This window comes from Phacochoerus africanus, chromosome 9 (genome assembly GCF_016906955.1).
Source record: "Phacochoerus africanus isolate WHEZ1 chromosome 9, ROS_Pafr_v1, whole genome shotgun sequence".
NCBI lineage: Eukaryota > Metazoa > Chordata > Mammalia > Artiodactyla > Suidae > Phacochoerus > Phacochoerus africanus.
The window spans coordinates 7,356,168-7,380,603 of NC_062552.1; the positions used below are offsets into that span (position 1 = coordinate 7,356,168).

General features: G+C 45.5%; 1 protein-coding gene across 2 annotated transcripts in view; it reads left to right on the top strand.

Moving 5' to 3' along the window:
* The first annotated feature begins 10,200 nt into the window (after nt 1-10,200).
* The window catches only part of LOC125134979 (N-acetyllactosaminide beta-1,6-N-acetylglucosaminyl-transferase-like), a 90,022-nt gene continuing 75,786 nt past the window's right edge, over nt 10,201-24,436 (top strand). Inside the window, exon 1 of one of the 2 annotated variants that reach the window (XM_047794534.1) lies at nt 10,201-11,723. In XM_047794534.1, coding sequence (XP_047650490.1) covers nt 10,802-11,723 — 922 coding nt within the window. In that variant the 5' untranslated portion in view covers nt 10,201-10,801. The remainder of the gene's footprint in view (nt 11,724-24,436) is intronic. The other variant, XM_047794532.1, reaches the window with a different exon arrangement.

Sequence of the window (24,436 nt, forward strand, 5' to 3'; positions counted from 1 at the left end):
AAATTATACATTATACCAACTGAGAAGTAATTGCTGTGCATATATTTGCACTATTTTTTTCCTTCTCCATGTATGGCTTTATGTGGTTAAGTCACACTGATTTATACAGTTTTGTATTCTGCTACTTTCACTTAACAATGTATCAGAATTGGGGAGTTCCATCATGGCTCAGTGGTTAAGGAACCAGACTAGACTAGCATCTATGAGGACAAGGGTTCCATCTCTGGCCTTGCTCAGTGGATTAAGGGTCTGGCATTGCTGTGAGCTGTGGTGTAAGTCATAGAGGTGGCTTGGATCCGGTGTTGCTGTGGCTCTGGCATAGGCCGGCAGCTGCAGCTCCAATTCGACCCCTAGCCTGGGAACCTCCATATGCCGTGGGTATGGCCCTAAAAAGACAAAAAAAATATATATATATATATATCAGAATAATTTCCCTATCTTCTGGAAAATGTGGTACAATTTCTTTTTCAAAGTATGGATGCACTATAATTTGCTCATGAGTTCCTCAATTGTTTAACATGAATTTTTTTTTTTTTTACTATGTAAAAGACCATTACAATCAATGCTGAAAATGTCAAAAATAAGTAACATCTTTTTTTCTTTCTTTTTTGGCCGCACCCTGGGCCCATGGAAGTTTCCAGGCCAGCTGTCTAATTGAAGCTTCAGCTGCTGCTGGCCAGCAGCACAACCACAGCAATGCAGGATCCGAGCCGCGTCTGCAACCTACACCACAGCCCATGGCAATGCTGGATCTTTAACCCATGGAGTGGGGCCAGGGATCCAACCTGGGTCCTCATGGATGCTCATGGTTCGTTACTGCTGCGCCGCAATGGGAACCCCATACTTTCTTTTTTAAATATTATGTTCCATCGTGGTCTATCCCAAGAGATTGGATATATTTCCCTGTGCTATACAGGAGGACCTCCTGGCTTATCCATTTTAAATGTCATAGTTTGCATCTACTAACCCCAAACTCCCCGTTCATCCCACTCCCTCTCCTCTCCCCCTTGGCAATCACAAATTAGAAGCTAAAAGTAAATTTTAAAAATGTCTGTTAAGCCATTTTTCCTTGTCTTCGTGGGTTGCCAGTTGTCTCTGTGGTGGGTATGGAATTTAAACGTTCTATTGCTAATTATGGACAAGAACAGGTTGAGGGGGTCAGTAGGAGAACGGAGAGGGTACTTAGAGAAAAGAAGGGAACCCAAAAGGAGCAGGGAAAAACAGGTAATTTTTGAATGGCCACAACCCTGTTAAGGGCTGCAGTGACATAATTAGGCAATTGCCAAGGAATGGAAAATCAACTCTTGCTGAGATGCTTAGGCTTGCCTGGCTCTTTCGGAATCAGAGGACCCAGTCCTTAGTCTTCAGACCTGCTGCTTCTTCCCCCTCATCTCCTCCGTCACATCCGGGCAGGGTTTGTCAAACACTGATGTACACAGATATACAAGTATCTACTTGATAATTTCATTCCTTTCTTGGTAAAAGATGCAGCATCACACAACGTATTTAATTCACCTCTCTAGCAAAATTCCTATGGACTAGTGTCTATTTTTTACTCTTTTGCAAATGATGCAGAATGCCAGGTGGCCAAGAGATTGAGGACACTGGATACTAATGAGGAAGTTGAATTGTGGATCCCCCTGGAGCACCGCATAGGATGAGGGGAAACAGAGCCAGTCGAGGCCATTAGAATTTTTCCTGTCCAGTTAGAAAAAGAATTCATGACCATTTTAGAAAATATGGAGAGCAGGAGAAAGTAGATAGACAATGATCATTTTTCATCATCTCGAGACACAGAAGAAAACTCTGTTTCCCGCAAGTTAGACTTCTGTTTGTCTTTCTAAGGAATCAGTCATTTCAAAACGTGTTAACTTGCTATTCCTTTGGCTTCTCTTGACGCTACTCACGTAAATTTTGTTTTTAAAGCCCCAGTGAATTTTATAAATGATTTCTAACCATTTCTGGGAAGAGAGGAGTCTGGATAAATGCATAATAGCCCTTAGCTTGTTCCTTGGAGCATGAATCATAATTCATTCCTGGAAGAGTATGTGACGAATAGGCTCTCCTGGTTGCCCAGCCTCGGAGGAAGCTGGGGTTTGGAGATAATCTGACCAAAGAATGTATATATATGTATGCCTTTGCTGTTCAGCAGAAATGTATATATAGAAATGTATACATATATATAGAAATGTACATACAATGTATGACTTTGCGGTACAGCAGAATTTGATAGATTATTGTAAATCAACCGTAATTTTAAGAATTTAAAAATTTTTTAAAAATTTAAAAAAAGAAGTGACTTGCTCAAAATATATAGCTTGCATTACAGAAGCTAGCATCTGGCCTCCTAACTTCCAGCCCAGGTAAGTTATCCTGCTAAATCCTAAATGTAGGAGGATTTTGATATCCTGCTAAATCCTGTGGTCCCCTTGTGATCTCCCTTCCTCAGCAAGGAGGCCTTTGGGAGGAACTCAGGTCTAAGGCTGTTAAAGGTCGCACCAGGTCTGGGGCTACAGGATTTCCCGCCTGGGACTACGTTTCAGGCTGACCCTTAAGCACAAAGAATCTGGGAAGAAAATCCAAGAGTTCTTTCCCTGGGAAAAGCAACCTCTGAGGGGGTAAACTGGACAGGAGCCTCAGGAAAATACCAGAAAATAATCATCTCAGGCTCTTCTTATATTAAAGCATCCTCGTGGGAGCTCCAGTTCTATCAAGAGCATTTATTTCCCCCCTGCAAACGTCTTTTAATTTTTCCGGAGGTGGAAGCGTTAGGTTCAAAGCCTCCAGGCCTCTGCAGGGAAGGGAGCAGCTGGTGTTGGGTAGCACCTGGACAGCGGTAACCTGAGCCAAGACTCCAGGTACCACTCCGTCTAAAGCTCGGTCTTTGAGACGCTCGCTGAAGGACAGATCTTTGCGGGGGGCGGCGGGGGTGGGGTGGGGCGTTTGACCAGCAGAACTTTGCGCTTCCACATTCCAGCTTTTGTTATTCTACTTTCTCCCTGCAGGGTTAGCCGCCTCTGCCTTACAGGGAAGGAGAGTTTTCGCTGCAGGGTGCTGCCAGGCAACTTAATCCTCCTGGGAACCGAGCGGGAGAGAGGGAGGGAGGGGCCGATTTGCCGGAAGAGCAGAGGAGAGAGGAGATTAAAGGAGCTAGATGGCTTCCAGAAAACATTACCTCTATTTTGTTTTAATTGAAGAATCGTCGGTGTACAATTCTGTGTTAATTTCTGGTGTACGGCAAAGTGATTCATACATATATCATATATAAAATGAATATAATGAGCCAGAAAGACAAAGACAAATACCATATGATATCACTTATAACTGGAATCTAATATCCAGCACAAATGAACATCTCCTTAGAAAAGAAAATCATGGACTTGGAGAAGAGACTTGTGGCTGCCTGATGGGAGGGGGAGGGATCGGGAGCTTGGGCTTATCAGACACAACTTAGAATAGATTTACAAGGAGATCCTGCTGAATAGCATTGAGAACTTTGTCTAGATACTCATGTTGCAACAGAAGAAAGGCTGGGGGAAAAATGTAATTGTAATGTATGCATGTAAGGATAACCTGACCCCCTTGCTGTACAGTGGGAAAATAAAAAAAATTAAAAAAAAAGAAAGTCACTCTAAATAAATAAATAAATAAATAAATAAATAAAATGAATATATATGTATGTTCTTTTTCTGGTTCTTTTCTATTATACTTTATTACAAGGTATTGAATAGAGCGCCCTGTGCTATATATGCCACAGGATCTTGTTGATTATCTATTTTATTTACAATAGTTTGTATCTGCTAATCCGAAACTCCCATTTTGGAATTCCCGTCGTGGCTCAGCAGAAACGAATCTGACTGGGAATCATTAGGCCACAGGTTCGATCCCTGGCCTCGCTCAGTGGGTTAAGGATCCTGAATTTCTGTGAGCTGTGGTGTAGGCCGCAGATGCAGCTTGGATCTGGTGTTGCTGTGGCCGTGGCCGTGGCCGTGGTGGTGTAGGCCGGCAACTGTAGCTCCAATTTGACGTCGAGCCTGGGAACCTCCGTATGCCAAGGGTGCAGCCCTAAAAGGAAAAACAAACAAACAAAACTCCTATTTTATCCCTCCCTACCTCTCCCCTTTGGTAGCCACAAGTTTGTTTTCTATGTCTGAGCCTATTTGGGTTTTGTAAACAAGTTCATTTGTATCATTTTTTAGATTCCACATCCAAGTGATAGCCCATGACTTTTGTCTTTCACTGTCTGACTTAATTCACTTAGTATAATAATCTCAAGCATGATAATGAAATAGCATTATTTTATTTTTTTAATAGCTGAATACTCTCCCGTTATAAATAAACAGTGTCTATTTAGGTCTTCTGCCCATTTTTTGGATTGGGTTGTTTTGTTTTTGTTTTTGTTTATTGCTATTGAGTTGTATGAGCTCTTTGACTATTTTGGAAATTAAGCCCTTGTTGGTCGCATCGTTTGCAAATATTTTCTCCCAGTCTGTAGGCTGTCTTTCTGTTTTGCTTACAGTTTCCTTTGCCGGGCAAACGCTTACAAATTTGATTAGGAAACATTCCTCTATTTGATCCCCAATGGCAATTTAAGATCCAGTAGGCTTGTACTCATTTGGGCTACATTTATGTTCTATATTTCCACAATCTAGCATAGTGACTGGCATAAGGTACACAAAAAAGGTTGAATGCGTAAATGAATCGTTGCGATTTCTGTTTCTAAAGGTTTTTCAAAGCATAGCACTTGTTGTATATTGTTGCATATTATGTGACATACTTACTGGGGACCATGATTTTTCATTTGTCTTCTTAAGCCATTAGGATCCCTATATATATCTCAGTCACAACTTTAACTTTTTATTAAAGGATGATGTTTGTTTCTGACTTAATGGTTTGCATCTTCAGTCAAAGAGAAAATGTTGCCAGACTCTAATAAAGTACTTGGCACTGTCTGGTGTTTAAAACAGACCTTATTGAATTACTCAATCCCTGCAATGTTCCTGTGAAGTATGCACTTCCTTTGATCAGGTGCAAAACTGAAAAAGAAGCCCTGGACCAGCTAGAAAAGTGATGAGGTTGTTTTGCCAGTAGTTTCTATGAAAATCCATCTTCCAGAATTAAAGGCAGACCTACAAAGTGAATTCAGGTTTTGCCAGACACAGAGCTATTTTTCTATCTTCCTTGCTTTTTCAGTTTGGCTGTCGTTCATCCTCTCTTCCAAAGAAGGTCTTTCCCCATCCAGTGGTGGGTTGGCCAAGCACTGCATAGGCATTAAGGATTTCCTGGTAAACTGAGAGATTTGAGAAGAAATGGGGACACCGCAATTCCAGCAGCTACGGACCCTAAGATTAGGGGATCCCGCTCTTTGCCCTGTTCTGATCGCGTGGAGCAGTGCAGGAGGAAGGGCTATCAGATGCTCAAGATGTCCCCGGGCTGGGAACACTCGCTGTAGAGATGAGTTCCCATAACTTCAAAATCAAGTCAAGGACTTCGTGAAGACCAGAGTGGAGGAAGGAAAGAGCAGAGGTCAGGAAAGGTGAAGGCACTCAGCTGCACTGGAATTGGTCCCTTGTTCCACCTTCTCCCCTTGACACCCAGCCTCTCAAATCCAGCCAGGTCTAAACCTGAGGATATTCGGAGCAGAGAGAGATTTGACTATGAAAACCTCTGGGCTTCTTGGGTTCAGCCTCCCCCCTTACCCTTTGCCAATGGAAGCCGAAGGATGTCAGGTGTCTTTTCAGGGGCCAGTGCACCTGGAAAAAGGCTCTGGGGACACAGAATCCTCCTAACCTTGAGGTGCTGTTCACCTGTCAGCATTTTGCCAAGGCTTTGGATGCCCCCATGATATTTAATTGACTGTTTGATCAGAACCAGCTTTTTCTTGCATTTTCCTGCTATCCTGTTTTGTAGTCATTTTATGGTAAACGATTGCAACCCTCTCTATTTCCTCCCCACTCTTTTTCTTTCCAATGGCTCTCCCCTTCCCCCAACATCTGAAATTAGCTCTGCTGTCTCTGGCCAGCTCCCAGCTGGGTGCTTTCTGTATATTACTTCTGGAATCTTCCCAGCTCCACCAGGAGGTTGATGTTGGAAAAAAACTGAGACTCTGAGGTATGGTATCCTGGCTGGGAGGATGCTGCCATTGGAGCCCCGCCTCCCTAGTAACAGCCGGAGTTTTTTTTTTTCTCAAATTTGCCCCAGAGGAAGCTGTGAGGTATGAGATCCAATGACTGCCCCCAGGGTCCAGGCTGTCAAGAGTGGCTAGGACCCAACCCTGGCCCTTCTGACACACAATCCAGACCGTGTCATCCCCCACCCCCGCTTTCTCGCTCCCCTTCTCTTTTTCTCACACCACCCTCCAGAGCTATTTTAAGCCCCTGTTTCCTGTGGTTAAAAAAAAAAAAAAAAAAAACAGGATGAGGGTTAAACAGACTTCAGCAATAGTAAATACATAGAGAAAGAAACAAGAGGGAGAGGAAAGAGAGCCCGGGTCGAGAAAGAGCTGGAAGGAGTGAAAAAGAAAAAATGTCACATGCACTTAAAACCGGTTGAACCCAAGCTGCTCTTTCTGCCGGACCTCTGTGGCCTCTGAGAAAGTTTCCATTCCATCTTCGTGGTTTCTAACTGAGGCACAGAGGTGATGTCATGATGAGACGAATAGGTGATGAGCACTTCGGGTACCACATGGCCCCAAGAATAAGTAAGACAGGATGATGGGCAGAGGATCCACATCCCTGGAAAGGAGCCCTTTTCTCCCTTTCTGCAGGTGTTGCGATTAAACTCTCAGTGCAGTTTGCTTAGTGGAGTAAAAACTAGTTTCCATCCGGAGTGAGAATTTATAAGCGTGTACATTATGCAGAAATAAGCAAGTAGAGGTTGAATGCTGGGACATCACCTTGCCATTTACTGGGTGGCCAAGCTGGGCGTCCGCACTGGTTCTCAGCATCTTCAGAAGTCTATCCTACCCAATCACTGCCTCCAAGTTAGCAATGGGGGTAGTAATTTTGATCCAATGTTCAGGCTGGGATGAAGAATTGCCATTCTTTTTGGGGATGCATTACCATCTCTTTCTACTGTTTTGCACAAATGGTGAGAGCATTGTGTCCAGGTGTAGAAGAATGATGAGTGGGAGATTGCAAAGAGGGTTCAGGAAAACCAGGAGGATCAGAAGAATGAGCGTTTCCCAAGGGACCACCGAGAGCTAGCACCGGGTTGATGCAAAAAAGAAAAAGATACGGATACTAATTCTTGTAAAAATGTCTAGCATTGTCCAAATCAAAAAACCCTCAAAGCATTTCGGGTGACGTACAATTAGGGACTCCCCTGCAGCAAAGCACCAACTTGCAAACGTTATTTACCCTGTAACTGGAAACTCGGGGAGTTGTCAATTCAGAGAAGAAAAGGCAAATTATTAGAGATACTTCTATGCATGAAATCTCTGAGGGAAGCAACTGTGCCAAGAATAAGGAGATATAGCCAAAAGAAACAAAGGAAGGGGTGCTGTTATCATCTGGATATATTGGGAGAAAAAGCTGGAAGAGTTATTTGACTTGTTTAGACAAGGGTAATTAGGCATTGATGGCTCCGTTTATTCATCCTGAAGGTCAGTTTCATTTGATGTGGACAGTGGCTTCCTAGGGGAGATATTGAAAATAAAAGTTAGCAAAATTTTCATCATTTCAGAAAAGATTGCGCTTGTATGAATACTATACGGAAGAAATGATTTGTTCTAAAGAATTCTAGGCAGATACATGAAAGACAGTTATGTAAATAGGTATTTAGGTTGAGTGAATTCATTTGGGGTCATACAGACTAGTCTGCATGCACCTGAATCCTGCTGTAGAATCCGATTCCTAAAACGAGTGAAGACTGGAGATCCCACCATGGCACAACAGGATCAACAGTGTCTCTGCAGCGGCAGGGATGCAGGTTTGATCCCCAGCCCAGTGCAGTGGGTTAAGGAGCTAGCATTGCTGCAGCTGTGGTGTAGGTCACAGCTTCAGCTGGAATTTGATCCCCAGCCCGGGAACTTCATATGCCGTGGTGCAGCCACAAAAGAAAAAAAAATTTTTTTAATTTTAGATAAATAAAACAAGTAAAGAAGGACCCTCCCAGTTGTGGCGAATTTCACTGGGTCCTTTCTTTTCTTTTCTCTCTCTCTCTCTTTTTTTTTTTTTTGCTGTTTGTTTTTGTTTTGTTTTGTTTTGTTTGCTTTTTAGGGCTGCACCTGAGGCATATGGAAGTCTTCAGGCTAGGGGTCAATTCGAAACTGCAGCTGCCGGCCTACACCACACCCATGGCAACTCTGGATCCAAGCCTCATCTGCAACCTACACCACAGCTCACGGCAACACTGGATCTCCAACCCACTGAGCGAGGCCAGGAATCAAACCTGCATCCTCATGGATACTAGTTGGATTCATTTCTGCGGCTCCATAATGGGAACTCCTCACTGGGTCCTTTCTCAGCATTTCCTTTGCTCCTGAAAAGTACAAAACAAGAGTTGGCAACCGTCTCGTACGTAAATGCATTAGCCTCCATGTGGGGTGGGAAAACAACCGCAACAAATAACAGCTCCAGCCTTGGGTTCTAAGGTAATGGTTGTGAAGACAATGTCCAATGACAGCAGGATGGGAAACGTTATGCCCTGACGTAGGTGCAAAATGCAGGATGCAAATGTGCATCTCTCCTGTTCCTGGTAAAATCAAATCGTGTATGGCTATGGCTGAGAGGGAAATGAGAGTACAGGACGTGAAAACGTTTGCAAACTATCCGTAATATGTTGTTCCTTTATAATTAAGACATATTGGAATAAAATAGGTACTTTGAATGTCCCCACGTCCACATATGCAAATATAGATGACCACACATCACAAAATGCACGTCACAAATATAGGACTCTCCCACCAATGTGATCAGGGAACAGAGAAAAGCAAACTATCTCTCTACACTCTGTCAATAAGTATTTGATTGCCTAGTATGTGCAGACAAGTGGTGAGAGCTGGAAAGAGATGAGCCACGTGTGAGCCCGGCAGTAACCGCCCCCCACGTGTCCGCACAGTTTGCCGGTCACCTCTGTGTAAATAATACCAAGTAAAACAAAGCTGATCAGTGTTATTGTAGGCGTGCAATCTAACCAGGGCGTGGGCTCAAAGAGGGAGGAGAAAGGAAGAAGAAGAAGGTGGCAAAGAAGTGGTAATTGTGTTTTGTCCCCCCTACGGGAGAGTTGTGGGGGAGGGGCTTTTGTTTACCCTTCTCTCACAGCCCCATTCATTGCTGCGCAGGAGATGGACTTTTTTTTTTAAGTTGAAGTATAGCAGGTGTATCACAAAGTATCACTTTCATATTCTTTTCCATTATGTTTTTTTCGCAGAATATTGACTATAGCTCCCTGTGCTATGCAGTAGGACTTTCTCGTTTGTCCATCCTATATATCATAGGTTGCACCTGCTGCTCAATATATATAATACTTTGCACCTGCTACTCAAACTCCCAGTCCATCCCTCCCCCAACCCCCTCCTTTGGCAACTCTCTCTGTGAGTCTGTTTCCGTTTCATAGATCATACGTTTGATTCCATATGTAAATGATAGCACACAATCTTTCTCTTTCTCTGTCTGACTTACTTCCCTTCGTAGGATCATCTCTAGGTCCCTCCACGTTGCTACAAACCGGCCATGTACTCTTGATAGCTTTTCTCATTTTATTCTCACACCTGACCTATGAAGATGGTAGGATTATTCTCATTTATTACAGATAGAGAAACTGCTTTGGAAGGATTTATACATCCGCACCTAAGAGCCTCTCTCCCTAAATTCTAGAACATCCCAAATTGAGATGGCTCGCTCTCCTCACTCTCCGGCACCAGGCTGGTCCCCCCCGACATCCTACCTGGGCTTGAGTGAAATAAAGTGCACAGTCACTAACTTCAGCTTTAGCCTCTATTTGGGTGCTAATGGGCTTTTAGGGTTTGGGGTTTTTTTTGGGGGGGTGGCTTTTTTTTTAAATTAGCCTTTATTCATAATGATGTAGTAAGTTAGATGGTGAGGTGGGCTTGCTAACGTGCCTTTCTAAGGACCTTCACTTATAGCAGAGAAAGATTAAGTGCTGGAAAGAAACTGGCTCAACAGCCAGTCATATGCTGTGCTTTATAGCACAGGCGGCCAACCCGGGGTGGAGGGGAGGGGCATGTGTGGAAAAAGACAAGGTTAAGCGATTAATTTTTAAGCACTAAATATTTATTGACAGACTCTCTCTCCAGGCAATGTTCACATGCTTAGAACTGACGCTTTTAAGTTGGCAACGCCGTTAAGCAAACAAACGCAGTCGGTTGAACGCAATGATTAATAGGAAGTTGGAGAGCTGACACAGGGGCCAATCTTCTGGGCAGGAGAGGAGGCTGGGGTTAAAGTCTCAGAGCAGTGACTTGCAGAATGGTGGCCTCACCCCTTGGCGATTTTCCTGAAGGGAAAAGCAGACCTGTTGGAGTCAGAAGCTCCCGGAGGCAACGTGTTTTTGTGTAGAAACAGGTGGCAGGTTAGAGGCGGGACGGAGCAAAGCAAATCCAGAAGAGTGGCTTCAGAAACGTGGTGTCAAAGCAAAGTGGAAATGCAACTCGGCGGCCAATGAAGAAGGAAGGAAGACAGAAGGAGGACGGCCACGGCCCCCTGGAAGGTCACGGAGCAGCCGATCAGAACGGCATCTGCCAAGACCACGGCCATGGATGCTGGAGAAAATGTAAGTTAAATATATCTACGGGCTGAGCGGATCTCCAGAGGGTTTACTCATTTCCTGGTTTGGAAGGATGGGCTCTTGGAAGCACGGTCTTTTCTGTGTATCTCTTGTCACCGTCCTGATTTGCGTATTCATTTACAATAACAAGTTGTGGCAGAGAAAAACTGTCTTTCGAGCATCCTTGGCCAATGCATCACTGTTGGCAGAAGCCTGTCGGCAGATTTTTAAGGGGAAGGTTTTTTACACAACAGAGAATGCCCTGAAAACGACCCTCCATGAAACTACCTGTTACAAGTATCTGGCTCAAAGTCACTACATCACAGAAACACTCTCGGAAGAAGAGGCCGGCTTCCCTTTGGCTTACGTGATGACCATCCACAAAGACTTTGGCACCTTTGAGAGGCTCTTCAGGGCGGTTTACATGCCCCAAAATGTCTACTGTGTCCATGTGGATGAAAAGGCGACAGGTCCATTCAAAGAAGCAGTGAAGCACCTCCTGAGCTGCTTCCCGAATGCCTTCCTGGCTTCCAAGACGGAGCCCGTGGTCTACGGCGGGATTTCCAGGCTCCAGGCGGACCTCAACTGCATCGAGGATCTGGTGGCCTCGGCGGTCCCGTGGAAATACGCCATCAACACCTGCGGGCAGGACTTCCCCCTGAAAACCAACAGGGAGATCGTTCAGTATCTGAAAGGATTTAAAGGGAAAAACATCACCCCGGGGGTGCTGCCCCCCGCTCACGCCATTGGACGGACTAGATACGTCCACCGGGAGCACCTGAGCGAAAAAAATTCCTTCGTGATTAAAACAATGAAATTGAAAACCCCACCGCCTCACAACATGACCATTTATTTTGGCACTGCCTACGTGGCCCTCACGAGGAACTTCGCCAACTTTGTGCTCCAAGACCAGCAGGCGATTGACTTACTGTCCTGGTCCAGGGACACCTACAGTCCTGATGAACACTTCTGGGTGACACTCAATAGGATTCCAGGTATGGCTGTCTCTCTATTTTGGTTTTTATGAATGAATCAACATTGCGTGGCCTATACGGAAGAAACTGCTGAAAACTCGTTTAAAATGAATATTGTAGGGAGTTCCCGCTGTGGCACAACAGAAATGGATCTGACTAGCCTCCATGAGGCGGCAGGTTCGATCCCTGGCCTCGCTCAGTGGGTTAAGGATCCAGCGTTGCTGTGAGCTGTGGTGTAGGTCACAGTCTCGGCTCAGATCCCGTGTTGCTGTGGCTGTGGTGTAGGCGGGCTGCTGTAGCTCCGACTGGACCCCTAGCCTGGGAACCTCCATATGCCGCAGGTGCGGCCCTAAAAAGGAAAAAAAAATGTAACGTTTTAAAGATCTTTACAGTTTCAAATGTTCATTTAAAAAAAAAAAATCTTTATAGGAATTCTAGTTGTGGCTCAGCAGTAACAAACCCAGCCAGCATCCATGAGGACGCAGGCTCAATCCCTGGCTCGCTCAGCAGGTTAAGTATCTGGCGTGGCTGTGGCTGTGGTGTAGGCCGGCAGCTGCATCTCGGATTTGAACCCTAGCCTGGGAATGTTCATATGCTAAATATGCAGCCCTTAGACCGTTTTTACAGTAACTCTATTCACAAGGTGGGCGATATAGCTCAGCTTCATTTTACTGATGAGGAAACGGAGGTGCGGCGGTTAGCAGTGCCAAGGTGGAGACTGACTGTGTGGTTTGATTTTGCTGATACACCAAGCTGTCTTTCTGAGCCCATAGATCCACTTCGAGTACGTGCTGTAGTCTTGAGACATGGCAAGGCATTGAGGGAACATTGGCTGTGCAAAGGGAAAATTAAACCCAGTTCTCCTTTAAATGTGATGTCGTTTAAAATCAGGAATAGGAGGCCATGGTGCGGTGGGTAAAGAATGTGACCGTGGCAGCTCGGTTCGATCCGCATCCCTTCGGCATAGGTTGCAGCTATGACTCAGATTTGATCCCTGCCCCAGGAACTTCCATATGCCGCCGTGTGGCCATAAAATAAAAATAAAATAAAATAAAATCAGGACTAAATAATATAAATTAAATTTGAGAGGCCATTTGCACATGTGTAATGATACTTTTGCTTCTGTGAAACTCCCATAGCTAAATTCACATGCTTTCAAAAGGAGAGCAGGATACGACTTTCAAATTTTTCCTTTGAGAGTGCTTTCCGGGAATTGAATCTGAAATTTAGAGCGTCTTAAAGACTCCTAGACCTTTATTTTATAGACAATGAAATTTCAGTGTGTTTGCGTGCCATGCACCAATTACCCAGCTAGGGAGCGAACATGCCAATGATAAACCAGGTTGCCTAAGCTTGATGTTCTTTTAAGTTGATTTTCAATTAGGTCTCAGTTGTTCCCTGGTGAACTCCACCTCTCAAATGGCTTGAATGACCCTGCGTTGTTTATAGTGAACCAGTTCACTTCTGCTAGTTCGATTCGAAATAAAAATCCAGACTCACAGTTCAAAGGAAAAGTAAGTTGGACCCACACGGGCGTCGGGGTCATGGTTTCTTGAGATTTAGTGGTTCCACCCCTGATGCATATTATAGTCGCCTGGAGCTTTTAAAAATACATTTCCTGACTTCCTGGGTGGATGTGGGCTTCAGTATTTGTTCAGCCTCCAGGAAATTCTCAGGAACAGCTTGGGCTGTGAAGCATTGTGGATGCTTGTTTTTGATGTTGCTGTACAAAGCTTCCTAGACTTAGATTGCTTTTTAAAGCTGTGGTTTTCCCAGAGCAGGAAAGGGTAATGTAGAGATGAAAGAAGTCAGGATAAGGCCCTACTGTACAGGACAGAGAACTGTACTCAGTATCTTTGTTCATGGAAAAGAATCTGAAAAAGAATCTATACATCTCTATATCTGTGTCTGTCTATCATCTATCTATCTATCTATCTATCTATCTATCTATCTATCTATCTATCTAGATACAGATGAATCACTTTGCTGTACACCAGAAACTAACGCAACACTGTAAATAAAGTATATGCCAATAAAAAAAAAATTTAAATAAAAATGAAATAAAATGGGAGTTCCCACTGGGTCTCAGCAGGTTAGGAATCTGACTAGTATCCATGAGTATTCGGTTTCAATCCCTGGCCCTGCTCAGTGGGTTAAGGATCCAGCATTGCTGTGAACTGTGGTGTAAGTTGCAGACGCGCCTTGGATCCTGCGTGGCTGTGGCTGTGGCTGCGGCTGCGGCCGGCAGCGGCAGCTCCTATCCGACCCCCAGCCTAGGAACCTCCATCTGCTGCAGGCGTGGCCCTAAAAAGCAAATAAATAAATAAGTAAATAATAAATAAATAAAATGACCTCTCTTGGCAGAGATTATGGTCAAAAAAAAAAAAAAAAAAGAAAGAAAGAAAGAAAAAAGAAAAGAAAAAGAAAAAACATCAGGGCTCAAGAGGATGACATGAGGGAGTGTATGGTACTGTGTGTACGAAACTGTGGTGCCAGAATCAGGGAGGTCGAAGCCCTGCTTCCCTCCTATGTGGTGCTTGGACCAAGGATGATGTAGCCCGTTCCCCTCTGGGCACCGAACTTAAGGGAAGACATTGACAAAGCTGATTCCCAAGAGAGCAGCCGCAAGGGTCAAGAGGCCAGATCCCCTTTCCTTTGGCTTTAGAAAGAACCAAGATAAACAAAAGGATATTCAGTCTGAAAAACACTAGACGAGGGATCACTGCGTTCCCGTCATTGAAAGGTTTGCTCCCGAGACAGAAATAGAACAAACTCTGTAGGTTTGGAAGAAGAATCCAGGGTCAGCTGGGTGGAAATCGAACAAGCTGTCCACCTGGAGTTAGAACGGGGAGCTTCCTCGGTGATGAGCAAGCCAAAGGGATGTGCAGAAGCGAAGGCTGGAGAAGTGCTGTAGAGGGAACTCATTTCTCACGTGTTGGACAAGGTGGCCTGGGAGTCTCTTCCACTCTGGGGTCCTGGGTTCTAACTGACAACTCTAATCAGGTTATTGAACAGAAGCATTGACTTCTCAACCCGATTTATCTCTTGGAACCGGATTTTTACACCTCTGGTAAAGATCAGCAGTTACAGGTCAGAAACACAATGGAAAACAAATGGATTGCCCCACGCCTTTCAGAAACTTACGAGTGAGTCCTTGAACTCCTTTCTGGGTTATGGGTAAGGAGGATCCTTGCCAGAGGCCAGGGGCCCTTCACTGGTCCAGCCAACTCTTGCAGGACCTGGCGCAGGCCTGAGTGTATGGCTTAGTCCTGAGGAGGTGAGGGAACTAGCAATTTTTTGGTGTCTGTCTTGTTTAACTGTTCCTCCCAATGTGAAAATCTGGGTCATTTCTGTTTTCAGGGGTCTTCTTAGCTGGTGTATGAGTTCGTTGGTTGTTTGTGTTGGAGATATAAGATTGTTCTAGGAGTTCCCGTAATGGCTCAGCAGGTTAAGAACCCAACTAGTATCCATGAGGATGCCAGTTCAATCCCTGGCCTCCCTCCATGGGTTAAGGATCCTGTGTTGCCGCAAGCTGCAGTGTAGTTCGAAGATGCGGCTTGGATCTGGCATTGTCGTGGCTGTGGTATAGGCGGGCCGTTGCAGCTCCGATTCCACCCCTAGCCTGGGAACTTCCATATGCCACAGGAAGTTCTTTGGTCCTAAAAAAAGGCAAAAAAGAAAAAAAAAGAATTCTCAAGGAAGTAATAGGCCAAGGGGAAAAAAGATCTCATGGAGGAAATGGCCTGGTGGAGTTCCCTTGTGGCTCAGCAGGTTAAGGGCCTGACATTATCACAGCTCTGGTCACAGCTGGGGTGTGAGTTTGATTCTTGGCCCAGGAATTTCCGCTTGCCATGGGTGCAGCCAAAAAAAGAGAGAGAGAGAGAGAGAAATGACCTGATGGAGTTAGCACACCCCATCAGTGGGAGCCAGTAGCATAATTTTCCATCTTCTACTGGCCACATTAAAGAAACGAAAATTAACAGGTCAAATGAATTTAAATCATGGGTTTTATTGAACCCAATAGGCCCTGAATATCTCTTGTACGTGGGGCTGCTTCTAGTAACATGAAGAAATTGTTCACACTCATGCCTCGCGCCTTTACCTCTGCTTCTGCGGCTCTGCGGACTCTGCTCTTACCTTATCTGAAAAGTCTCACCTCTGCTTCAGAGCCTCCGTTTGCGGGCGGGCCCCCTGGCTTCTGCTTTCAGTGTCTTCCCCTCATGTGGCCAGATTCTGGGCTGCTCTGTGAGCCATAGTTCTGCTCTGTTTCTTGCAGATGTTCATTCCCAGAGAGTCTTCTCATTCGTTCGTTCTTTCTTTCTTTCTTTCTTTCTTCCTTTCTTCTTTTTTTTTTTTTTTTTTTTTTTTTTTTGCTGCACCCACACATGTGGAAGTTCCCAGGCCAGGGATTGAACCCACAGCCACAGCAGTGATCCGAACCACAACAGGGACAATGCTGGATCCTTAACCCTCCGCCCCACCAGGGAACTCCTCCTGAGACCCTTGCTGGGGGTTGTGTAGTCGCCGAACACCGAGCATCCCGGTTCTCTTCCCAGGCTGCAGCTGACCTCTCTGTGGACACGCTGCCTGCCCTTCTTCGAGGCCCCAGGCAGCTCAGGGCCAGTGTGGCCAGGGTAGCAGGGTCATGTGGTTTAAAACACAAGACAAAAACGTGGTCCCCTGGAGTTCCCGTGGTGGCACATCGGTAACAAACCCAGACTAACATCCATGAGGATATGGGTTCGATCCCTGGCCTCGCTCAGTGGGTTAAGGGTCCAGCATTGCCATGTGCTGTGGTGTAGGTTGCAGATGCGACTCGGATCCCACGTTGCTGTGGCTGTGGTGTAGGCTGGCAGCTACAGCTCCAATTAGACTCCTAGCCTGGAAACTTCCATATGCCTTAGGTGCAGCCCTAAAAAGAAAAAAACAACAAAACAAACAAACAAACAAAGTGGTCCCCTAATACATAGTAAGTCCCTCCAGAGGCGGTAGGTCCTCTGGAAGGCTCTCAGAAGGTGAGGATTCCTGCATGGGCCACTTCTTAAGTTGTATGGAAGTAGAGTTGATTTACAACCTGATCATTTCTGCTGCACAACAAAGTGATTCGGTTATACGTGTACACACATCCATTCTTTTTTTTAGGGCCACACCTGCGGCATATGGAGGTTCCCAGGCTAGAGGTTGAATCGGAGCTGCAGCCACCAGCCTCCACCACAGCCACAGCAACGCAGGATCCGAGCTGCATCTGTGACCTACACCACAGCTCATGGCAACGCCAGATCCTCAACCCACTGAGCGAGGCCAGGGATCGAACCCGCATCCTCATGGTTAATAGTTGGATTCGTTTCCCCTGTGCCATGACGGGAACTCCACACACATCCGTTCTTTTTTCAGATCTTTTCCCACATAGATCATCACAGGCTATTTCCCACTTCTTTCTTTTTTCTTTTCTTTTCTTTTTTTTTTAATGTGACTGCCTTTATTGTGATATGCTCTTTTTTTAATTTAATTTTTATTTTTTTATTGCCCACTTCTTCTTAAATCCAGTTCCCAACAAGATGGCAACCTTTGGTGGATCATGACTAACTCAGCTGTGGATGGTTTGCAGTTGGGAAAGAGACCCTTTTATAGGCTAGAGGTGCAAGTTCATGGCCTCTGATTTTGCTTCTGAGTTTGGGGTCCTGGGCCCCTCTGGGCTGCATGGTTCTGTCTGGGGGAGGGACTTCAAGTGGCTTTGCTTCATTCATCACGTGCCCCTTGGATTCAGGGATGTCAAAACTGACCAATGGCTTCAGCCCCACTGGCTACAAAGGAATATTTCGAATATGATTCAGTAGGAGCTTATTTCAAATTCATATTAATGTCTGAGAAAAGAGGCTTTCCTCTTTCTGAAAAAAAAAAAAATCTGAGAGCAGGTTTTCTTGGAGATGGGAGGGGAAAAGAATGCCAAGGCATCTGAGAGAAGAAAATTGGAGATCATGGCCTTTGGAAGACAGATTCTATTTGCTCCCCCCCACCCCCTGCCCCCTGGAATCAGCCTGTGGACCAGCCCTGCCATTAGGCCCTGTCACACACGGTCCCCTGCGCCCCTTGCGTTTCTGCTGTAGAGTCCGTGCTGGCCTCTGTCATTATTGTTAGAGGCTGGCTACTGGCTTTAGTCCCTTTGCAGGTGCAGATGCACTGCTGAGGTGCCAGGCGCTGAAACCGTGAGAGATGCAGGGAAGAGCAGATCTCAGTCAAGCCAGGGGTTTGGCTGGCACCGTGCTGCCCCCAGAGGGCATTTATGTTCCTCCAGCGCGGTATCCTCACAGGGCTGCCGGGACCGCTAGGTATGTGGGCAGACTTGCAGGGGAAGGAAATCCAGCGATACGTTTTCTTATTAGTTTGAACAATCTATTTTTATATCTGTTAGAAATACCGATTTTTGTCAATTGCACGGGAAAGGAAATCAGCGAGTTGAGATGCTTGTGATTTTCCTTTCAAGGAAATACCATCTGAGACTTCCCTGATGGCTCAGCCGGTTAAGGACCCAGCGTTGTCACCACTGTGGTGCCGGTTGGCTCCCTGGCCGGGGAACCTCCACTCAGAGTCGGGGGGTGCCCCCCCCGCCCCCGCCAAAGGAAATAGTGTCTCCTCAAAACATGTAAAATAGAATTACCATACAATCCAGCAAGCCCACGGCTGGGTTCTTATCCAAAGAAAACAAAAAGACTAATTCAAAAACATGTATGTATCTCTCTCCTGTGTTGATTCCTGCATTAATTTTTTTCATTTTTTTTAATTACTCAAATGAATTTATCACATCTGTAGTTGTGATTCCTGCATTATTTATAATAGCCAAGATACGGAAACAACTTAAGTACACACACACACACACACACACACACACACACACACACACACACACTGGAATATTACTCAGCCAGAAAGAAGAATGGAATCTTGTCATTTCTGACAACATGGGTCAACCTAGAGGGTATTAAGCTAAATAAAACTAGTCAAATACCATGATAATATGGAATCGAAAAAAGAACAAAGCGGACACAGAGTCGTAGATACAGAGAACAAACAAGTGGTTGCCAGAGGGGACAGGGCGGGGGGTAGGAGAGAAATAGGTGAGGGAGATTAAGAGGTACAAACTCCCAGTTATAAAAGAAATGAGTCACGGTTATGAAACACCCAGTGTGGGGAATAAAGTCAGTAATTATTCTAACATCTTTGTGTGGGGGATAGATGGTGACTAGACTTATCTGGAGATTATTTTGACATGTACAGAAATGGCAAATCACCATATTGGGCAACAGGAACTAACAGGGGGTGGTAGGGCAATTATTCTTCAAAAACAAACTCAGAGAAAGATCAGATTACGGGGGTGGGGGAGGGGAGGGGAGATGATAAAGGAAGTAGAAAAGGTACAAACTTTCAGTTATAAGATAAATAAGTATTAGGGGTGTAATCTATATCATAAGTAATACGATTAGCACACTGTATGTTTTATTATGTTTTTTTCTTTTTAGGGCCGCACCTGTGGCATATGGAGGTTCCCAGACTAAGGGTCAAATCAGAGCTACAGCTGCCGGCCTGCACCACAGCCACAGCAACATCAAATCTGAGCCACATCTGTGACCTACACCACAGGTCACGGCAACGCTGGATCCTTAACCCACTGAGTGAGGCCAGGGATCGAACCCGCAGCCTCATGGTTTCTAGTCGGATTCGTTTCCGCTCTACCATGACGGGAACGCCAGCATGCTGTAGATTATGTATGAAAGTTGTTAAAAGAGTAAGTCCTACAAATTCTCAACATGAGCAAAAAGTATTTTTTTCTTTTCCTTTTGTGTCTGTATAAGACGATGGCTCTTTACTAAACTTACCATGGTCATCATTATTGATGAACCCAAGTCCAATCATTTTGCTGTGCACCTTAAACTAATACACTGCTGCATGTCAATTACGTTTCAGTAAAGACTGTTTTACGTGTCAAATCGAAATTCAAATTTCTCTAATTGAATGAAAATGTTAATATTTAATATTCAGGAATATTTCTTCCTATGGTGACTTATCCTAATTCTCCTACCAAAAATAACCCCTAAAAGTAGGAGTTCCCATTGTGGCTCAGCAGTAACCGACCCAACTAGTATCCAGGAGGATGTGGGTTCAACCCCTGACCCGGATCAGTGGGTGGAAGAGCCGGTGTTGCCGTGAGCTGTGGTGTAGGTCGCAGATGCAGCTCGGATCCTGCGTTGCTGTGGCTGTGGTGTAGGCCAGCGGCTGCTGCTGTTTCAGCCCCTAGCCTGGGAACTTCCACATGCTGAGGTTGCTGCCCAAAAAGGACAAAAAAAAAAAAAAAGCCCCCCAAACCCTAAAAGTAGATGGATGAGGAAAAAAAAACAAAAAAAAACCCAAAAACTAATAGGAGTTAGGCCCAACTGAACTAAAACCAGCAGTCACCGGTTAGAATGCATTTCAGGCTTAAGCTGCTGTAGAGTGTTTGGCACAAATGATCTCAACAAGGAACTGTTTGCTCTGTTGAGTCAGATGGTGGCTCCCTATTTGCGGGTAGGATTTAAGAGCAGACCGTCCGAGCCCTGCCACCTGCCATCTGTGTCATTCAGGGCAAGATGCCCAATTTCTCTGAGCCTGATTGGTCATCAGAACATCCCCTCGTCAAACTGTGGGAAGGATTGGCCAGTACACATGGTACTGGTACCCGACAGGAAAAGAGACAGGAACAGATGCGCGTCTGAGAGGCTGATTTTTGCGTGTTTAGTGTTACTATCCCTCACCTTCCGTGTGGGACAAACAAAAACAAAAAACATGAATATTTCGGAGTTCCTACTGTGGCTCATCGGGTTAAGAACCCAACTAGTATCCGCGAGGATGCAGGATCAGTCGCTGGCCTTGATCCGTGGGTTAAGGATCTGGAGTTACTATAAGCTGCAGCCGAGGTCATAGATGCGGCTCGGATCTGGCGTTGCTGTGGCTGTGGTGTAGGCTGGCAGCTCCCCTCCAATGCAACCCCTAGCCCTGGAACGTCCATCTGCTGTAGGTGTGGCCCTAAAAAGTAAGAAAAAGGAGAAAACAAACACAAAAAAACCCAAAACATGAATATTTGGCTTTGAAGTTTGCAGGGATAATTTTTTTTTTAATTTGTTATTTTATTTATTTTTTCCTTTTGCTAGAAACTGAGTATGTGGCCCAGAGGCTACCCCTCAGCTGTTCCTTTTCTTAGCAACATGCCTGGAGTTGTCTTTTTTTTTTTTTTTGATAGTGATTTTTATTTTTTCCATTATAACTGGTTTACAGTGTTCTGTCATTTGTCTACTGTACAGCAAGGGGACCCAGTCACACCTACATGTATACATTCTTTTTCTCCCATCCTCATGCTCCATCATAAGGGACTAGATATAGTTCCCAGTGCTACACAGCAGGATCTCATGGCTTATCCATTCCAAAGGCAATAGTTCCAGGAGTTAAGTCTTAAGCAGCTGGATTCCTTCCCTCTTATTAGGCCGTGGCATCCTGTGACCAGTTGAGAGCCTGTGCCTGTGCCAAGCTTCTGTCATTTAGATGGGTCTGGCGATTGCCGGGCCCTTTCCTGTGCTGGCCCCTCATTCTGAAATGCTCTTTCCTCTGGCTGCTCACTCTGGTTTCCTCTCTCCTTGAAATGTCACTTCCTCAGAGAAGCTTCTCGGCTCCTTCCCCTCTCGCAGAGGCAGCCGCCCTCCCCACCCACGACTTCTCGCTTCTGTCCTAGAGTCACGTCTGTGTCATCTTAACTGTGCGTGTGGATCTGGGTCCCCCTCCACCCCGCCTCCCTACCCCCACCTGCCCCCCTGCACCCCCAAATTCATCATGTGCACTGAATGATGAGCACCAGGACCTCGACTCTTGGCCAGCCTCATCCTTCTGTGGGGTTCCAGTAAATGCTGAAGGAGGAACAAAGTGAACGGGAGAGAAAAGAATCCTATTCTGCTTCTTTAATATAATGTTTTCTACAAACGAAGGAAATTCTTCAGTTTTGCGAAAAGTTTGTTTGGTGACTTTCAGTTCTAATTCAGCTTTGAAGTGCCCCCCCCCGCCACCCCCAGGAGGGGGTGAGTCCTGCGCCCCACTTCCTTTGCCAAAGGGCAGATGTCTCCGCCACTTGTGTTAAGTGTGTCGGAAGACTTGGGGGGTGCGGTGGGTCTGTGGTTAGTAGTCATGTGACTGCTGAGGTCAGCATACATGACTATTATTATGCATTTGAAGGGTTGACATTTTAGTTCAGGTCTATAAGGTGAAGGAATTTGCCAGTCATTTTGACCCTGAAAGACTTTGATTTAAAATATCCAGAAAGGAGTCCCTATCGTGGCTCATCAGAAACAAATCTGACTAGTAACTATGAAGACGCAGGTTTGATCCCTGGCCCTGCTTAGTGGGTTAAGGAACCAGCATTGCCATGAGCTGTGGCGTAGGTCACAGACGAGGCAGGCTCGGATCTGGCATTGCTATGGCTGTGGTGTAGGCCAGCAGCTACAGCTCCAATTCATCCCCTAGCCTGGACTCTATATGCCGAAGGTGCAGCCTGAAAGAAAGAAAAGAAAGGAAGAGAAAGAGAGAGAAAAAGAAAAGAAAAAAATCCAGAAAATGAGAGTTCCCCAGTGGCCTAGCGGTTAAGGACCTAGCATTGTCACTGCTATGGCACAAGTTGGATCCTTGGCCCAGGAACTTTTTCATGCCAAGGGCACAGCCCCCAAAAATCCAGAAAATGTAGTTAAAGTGGTTTATCTCCCTCCTAGTTGAATTCCTTGTATAATAGCTAAGCCCCACACAGATCCCTCCGCCCTTATTCCAGTTTTTCCTTTAGGCCTCTCTGTGCCTGGAGCAATTCTGATGATCTCTAAGGGCTCTACTGAGCTATACTGAGCTCTGAGCACCCACCACCCCCCGGGCAAAGTGAATGTTTGTCCTCTGTGCTCCCTGGTAACCTTTATCTTCTTCCTAGGGTTTGTTGTTGTTTCAGTAGCTGTGGAGACAGACAGAATACAGAGTCTTGAACGGTCAGAGCGAGGTTTCTAACTTTGTGAGTCTCAGCCCTCACCGTGCTGGAGGCCAGACTGAATTTGATTCATCAATGTTGCTCCCATAAGATGAATGTGATGTCGCTTTATGCAGACTCGTAAGTCTTCTACTGTCCAAGTGGCTGACAGCCTACAAGCAACGCAGGTTGTAGTGGCTACAGAAGGAGGCAATCACCGTCCCACGTGTCCTTGCCGAAGTCAGGCCCTGGACAAACCGCCACCTTTTCTTCTCAGTTAACAGCTTTATGGAGGGATAATTTACACGCCACAGAACTGAGGTATGTCACTCAGGTATCGAATTCACATATCGTAAATTCACCTGTTTCAAGTGTGCCCTTCAGTGACTTTTAGTATATTTACAGGTGTATCGCCAATGACCCCAATTTAGTTTTATCACCGCCAAAAGAGTTCACGCCCATTGACAACCACTTTCCATTTCCAAAACCCAACCTCTGTTTTCCCGTCTGTGTCGATTTGCATTTTCTGGACATCTCATAGAAATCCAGCCGTAGCTATGTTTTTTCATAGCTGGCTCCTTCCGCTTCGTGCAACGCTTTTGAGGCTCATCCATGCTGCCGCGTGCATCTGCACTTCACTCCTTTATACAGGTGACTGTTACCTGCTATGTGGCTAGAGCACGTTTTGTGTACCCATTCATCCGCCGATGGACATCTGAGCTGTTGCCACCTTGGGGCCGTTGTGAATAACGCTGCTCTGAACAGGCCTCGGGGGGTCCTTGTACGGACGAGTGTTTTCATTTCTCCCAGTGAGATTGCTGGTCCATGCAGTAATTCTGTGTTTAACGTTTTGAAGAACGGTCAGGCTGGCTTCCACTGCAGGTGCAGCACCTTGCGAGCAGCGTGTGAGGCTTCCAAATCCTTGGCATCCTCGCCAACACTCCTCTTTGCCTATCTTTTTTCACTCTGCCCATTCTAGTGGGGGTGCGGTGGTATCTCCTGTGGTTTGATTTGCATTTCCCTAATGAGCACTTATGCTGAACATCTTTTCATGTGCCTGTTGGCCTTTGATCTGGCTTCTTAGAAGGGGACTGAGTGCCTGTGGGATGTTATTGCTTTTAGTCTCAGTACTGTTTTCATTCTCAATTTTACAGATGTGGAAACTGAGGTATGGGGAGTTTGTGTCACTTTCCCAAGGACACCCAGCTCATTACGAGGCAAGGTCAAGACACCTAAGTTTATTTTGAAGGTGGGGTGGATTAAAAGATGAGGAGTTCCTCTCATGGCTCAGTGGGAAGGAACCCAACGAGGATCCGTGAGGATGCAGGTTCAATCCTTGGCCCTGCTCAGTGGCTTAAGGATCCAGTGTTGCTGTGAGCTCTGGTGTAGGTCACAGACAAGGCTCGGATCCTGCGTTGCTGTGGCTGTGACATAGGCTGGCAGCTGCAGCTCCAATTCAACCCCTAGCCTGGGAATCTCCATATGCTGTAGACGTGGCCCTAAAAAGCAAAAAAAAAAAAAAAAAAAAAAGATGAAATTGCCCAACATTGCATTAAGGACACACTGCATGGCTAAAATGTTAATTCAGGTTTCTTCTGCCTCCTGAATCCTCTGACGAGCTAAGACTCCCTTAAAACAGAAGTAAGAACCCGTTTAATCAAGCTGCTGTCCTAATAGGTCGTGATTGAGATGTGACCCCTTTCCTTGGTTTTAT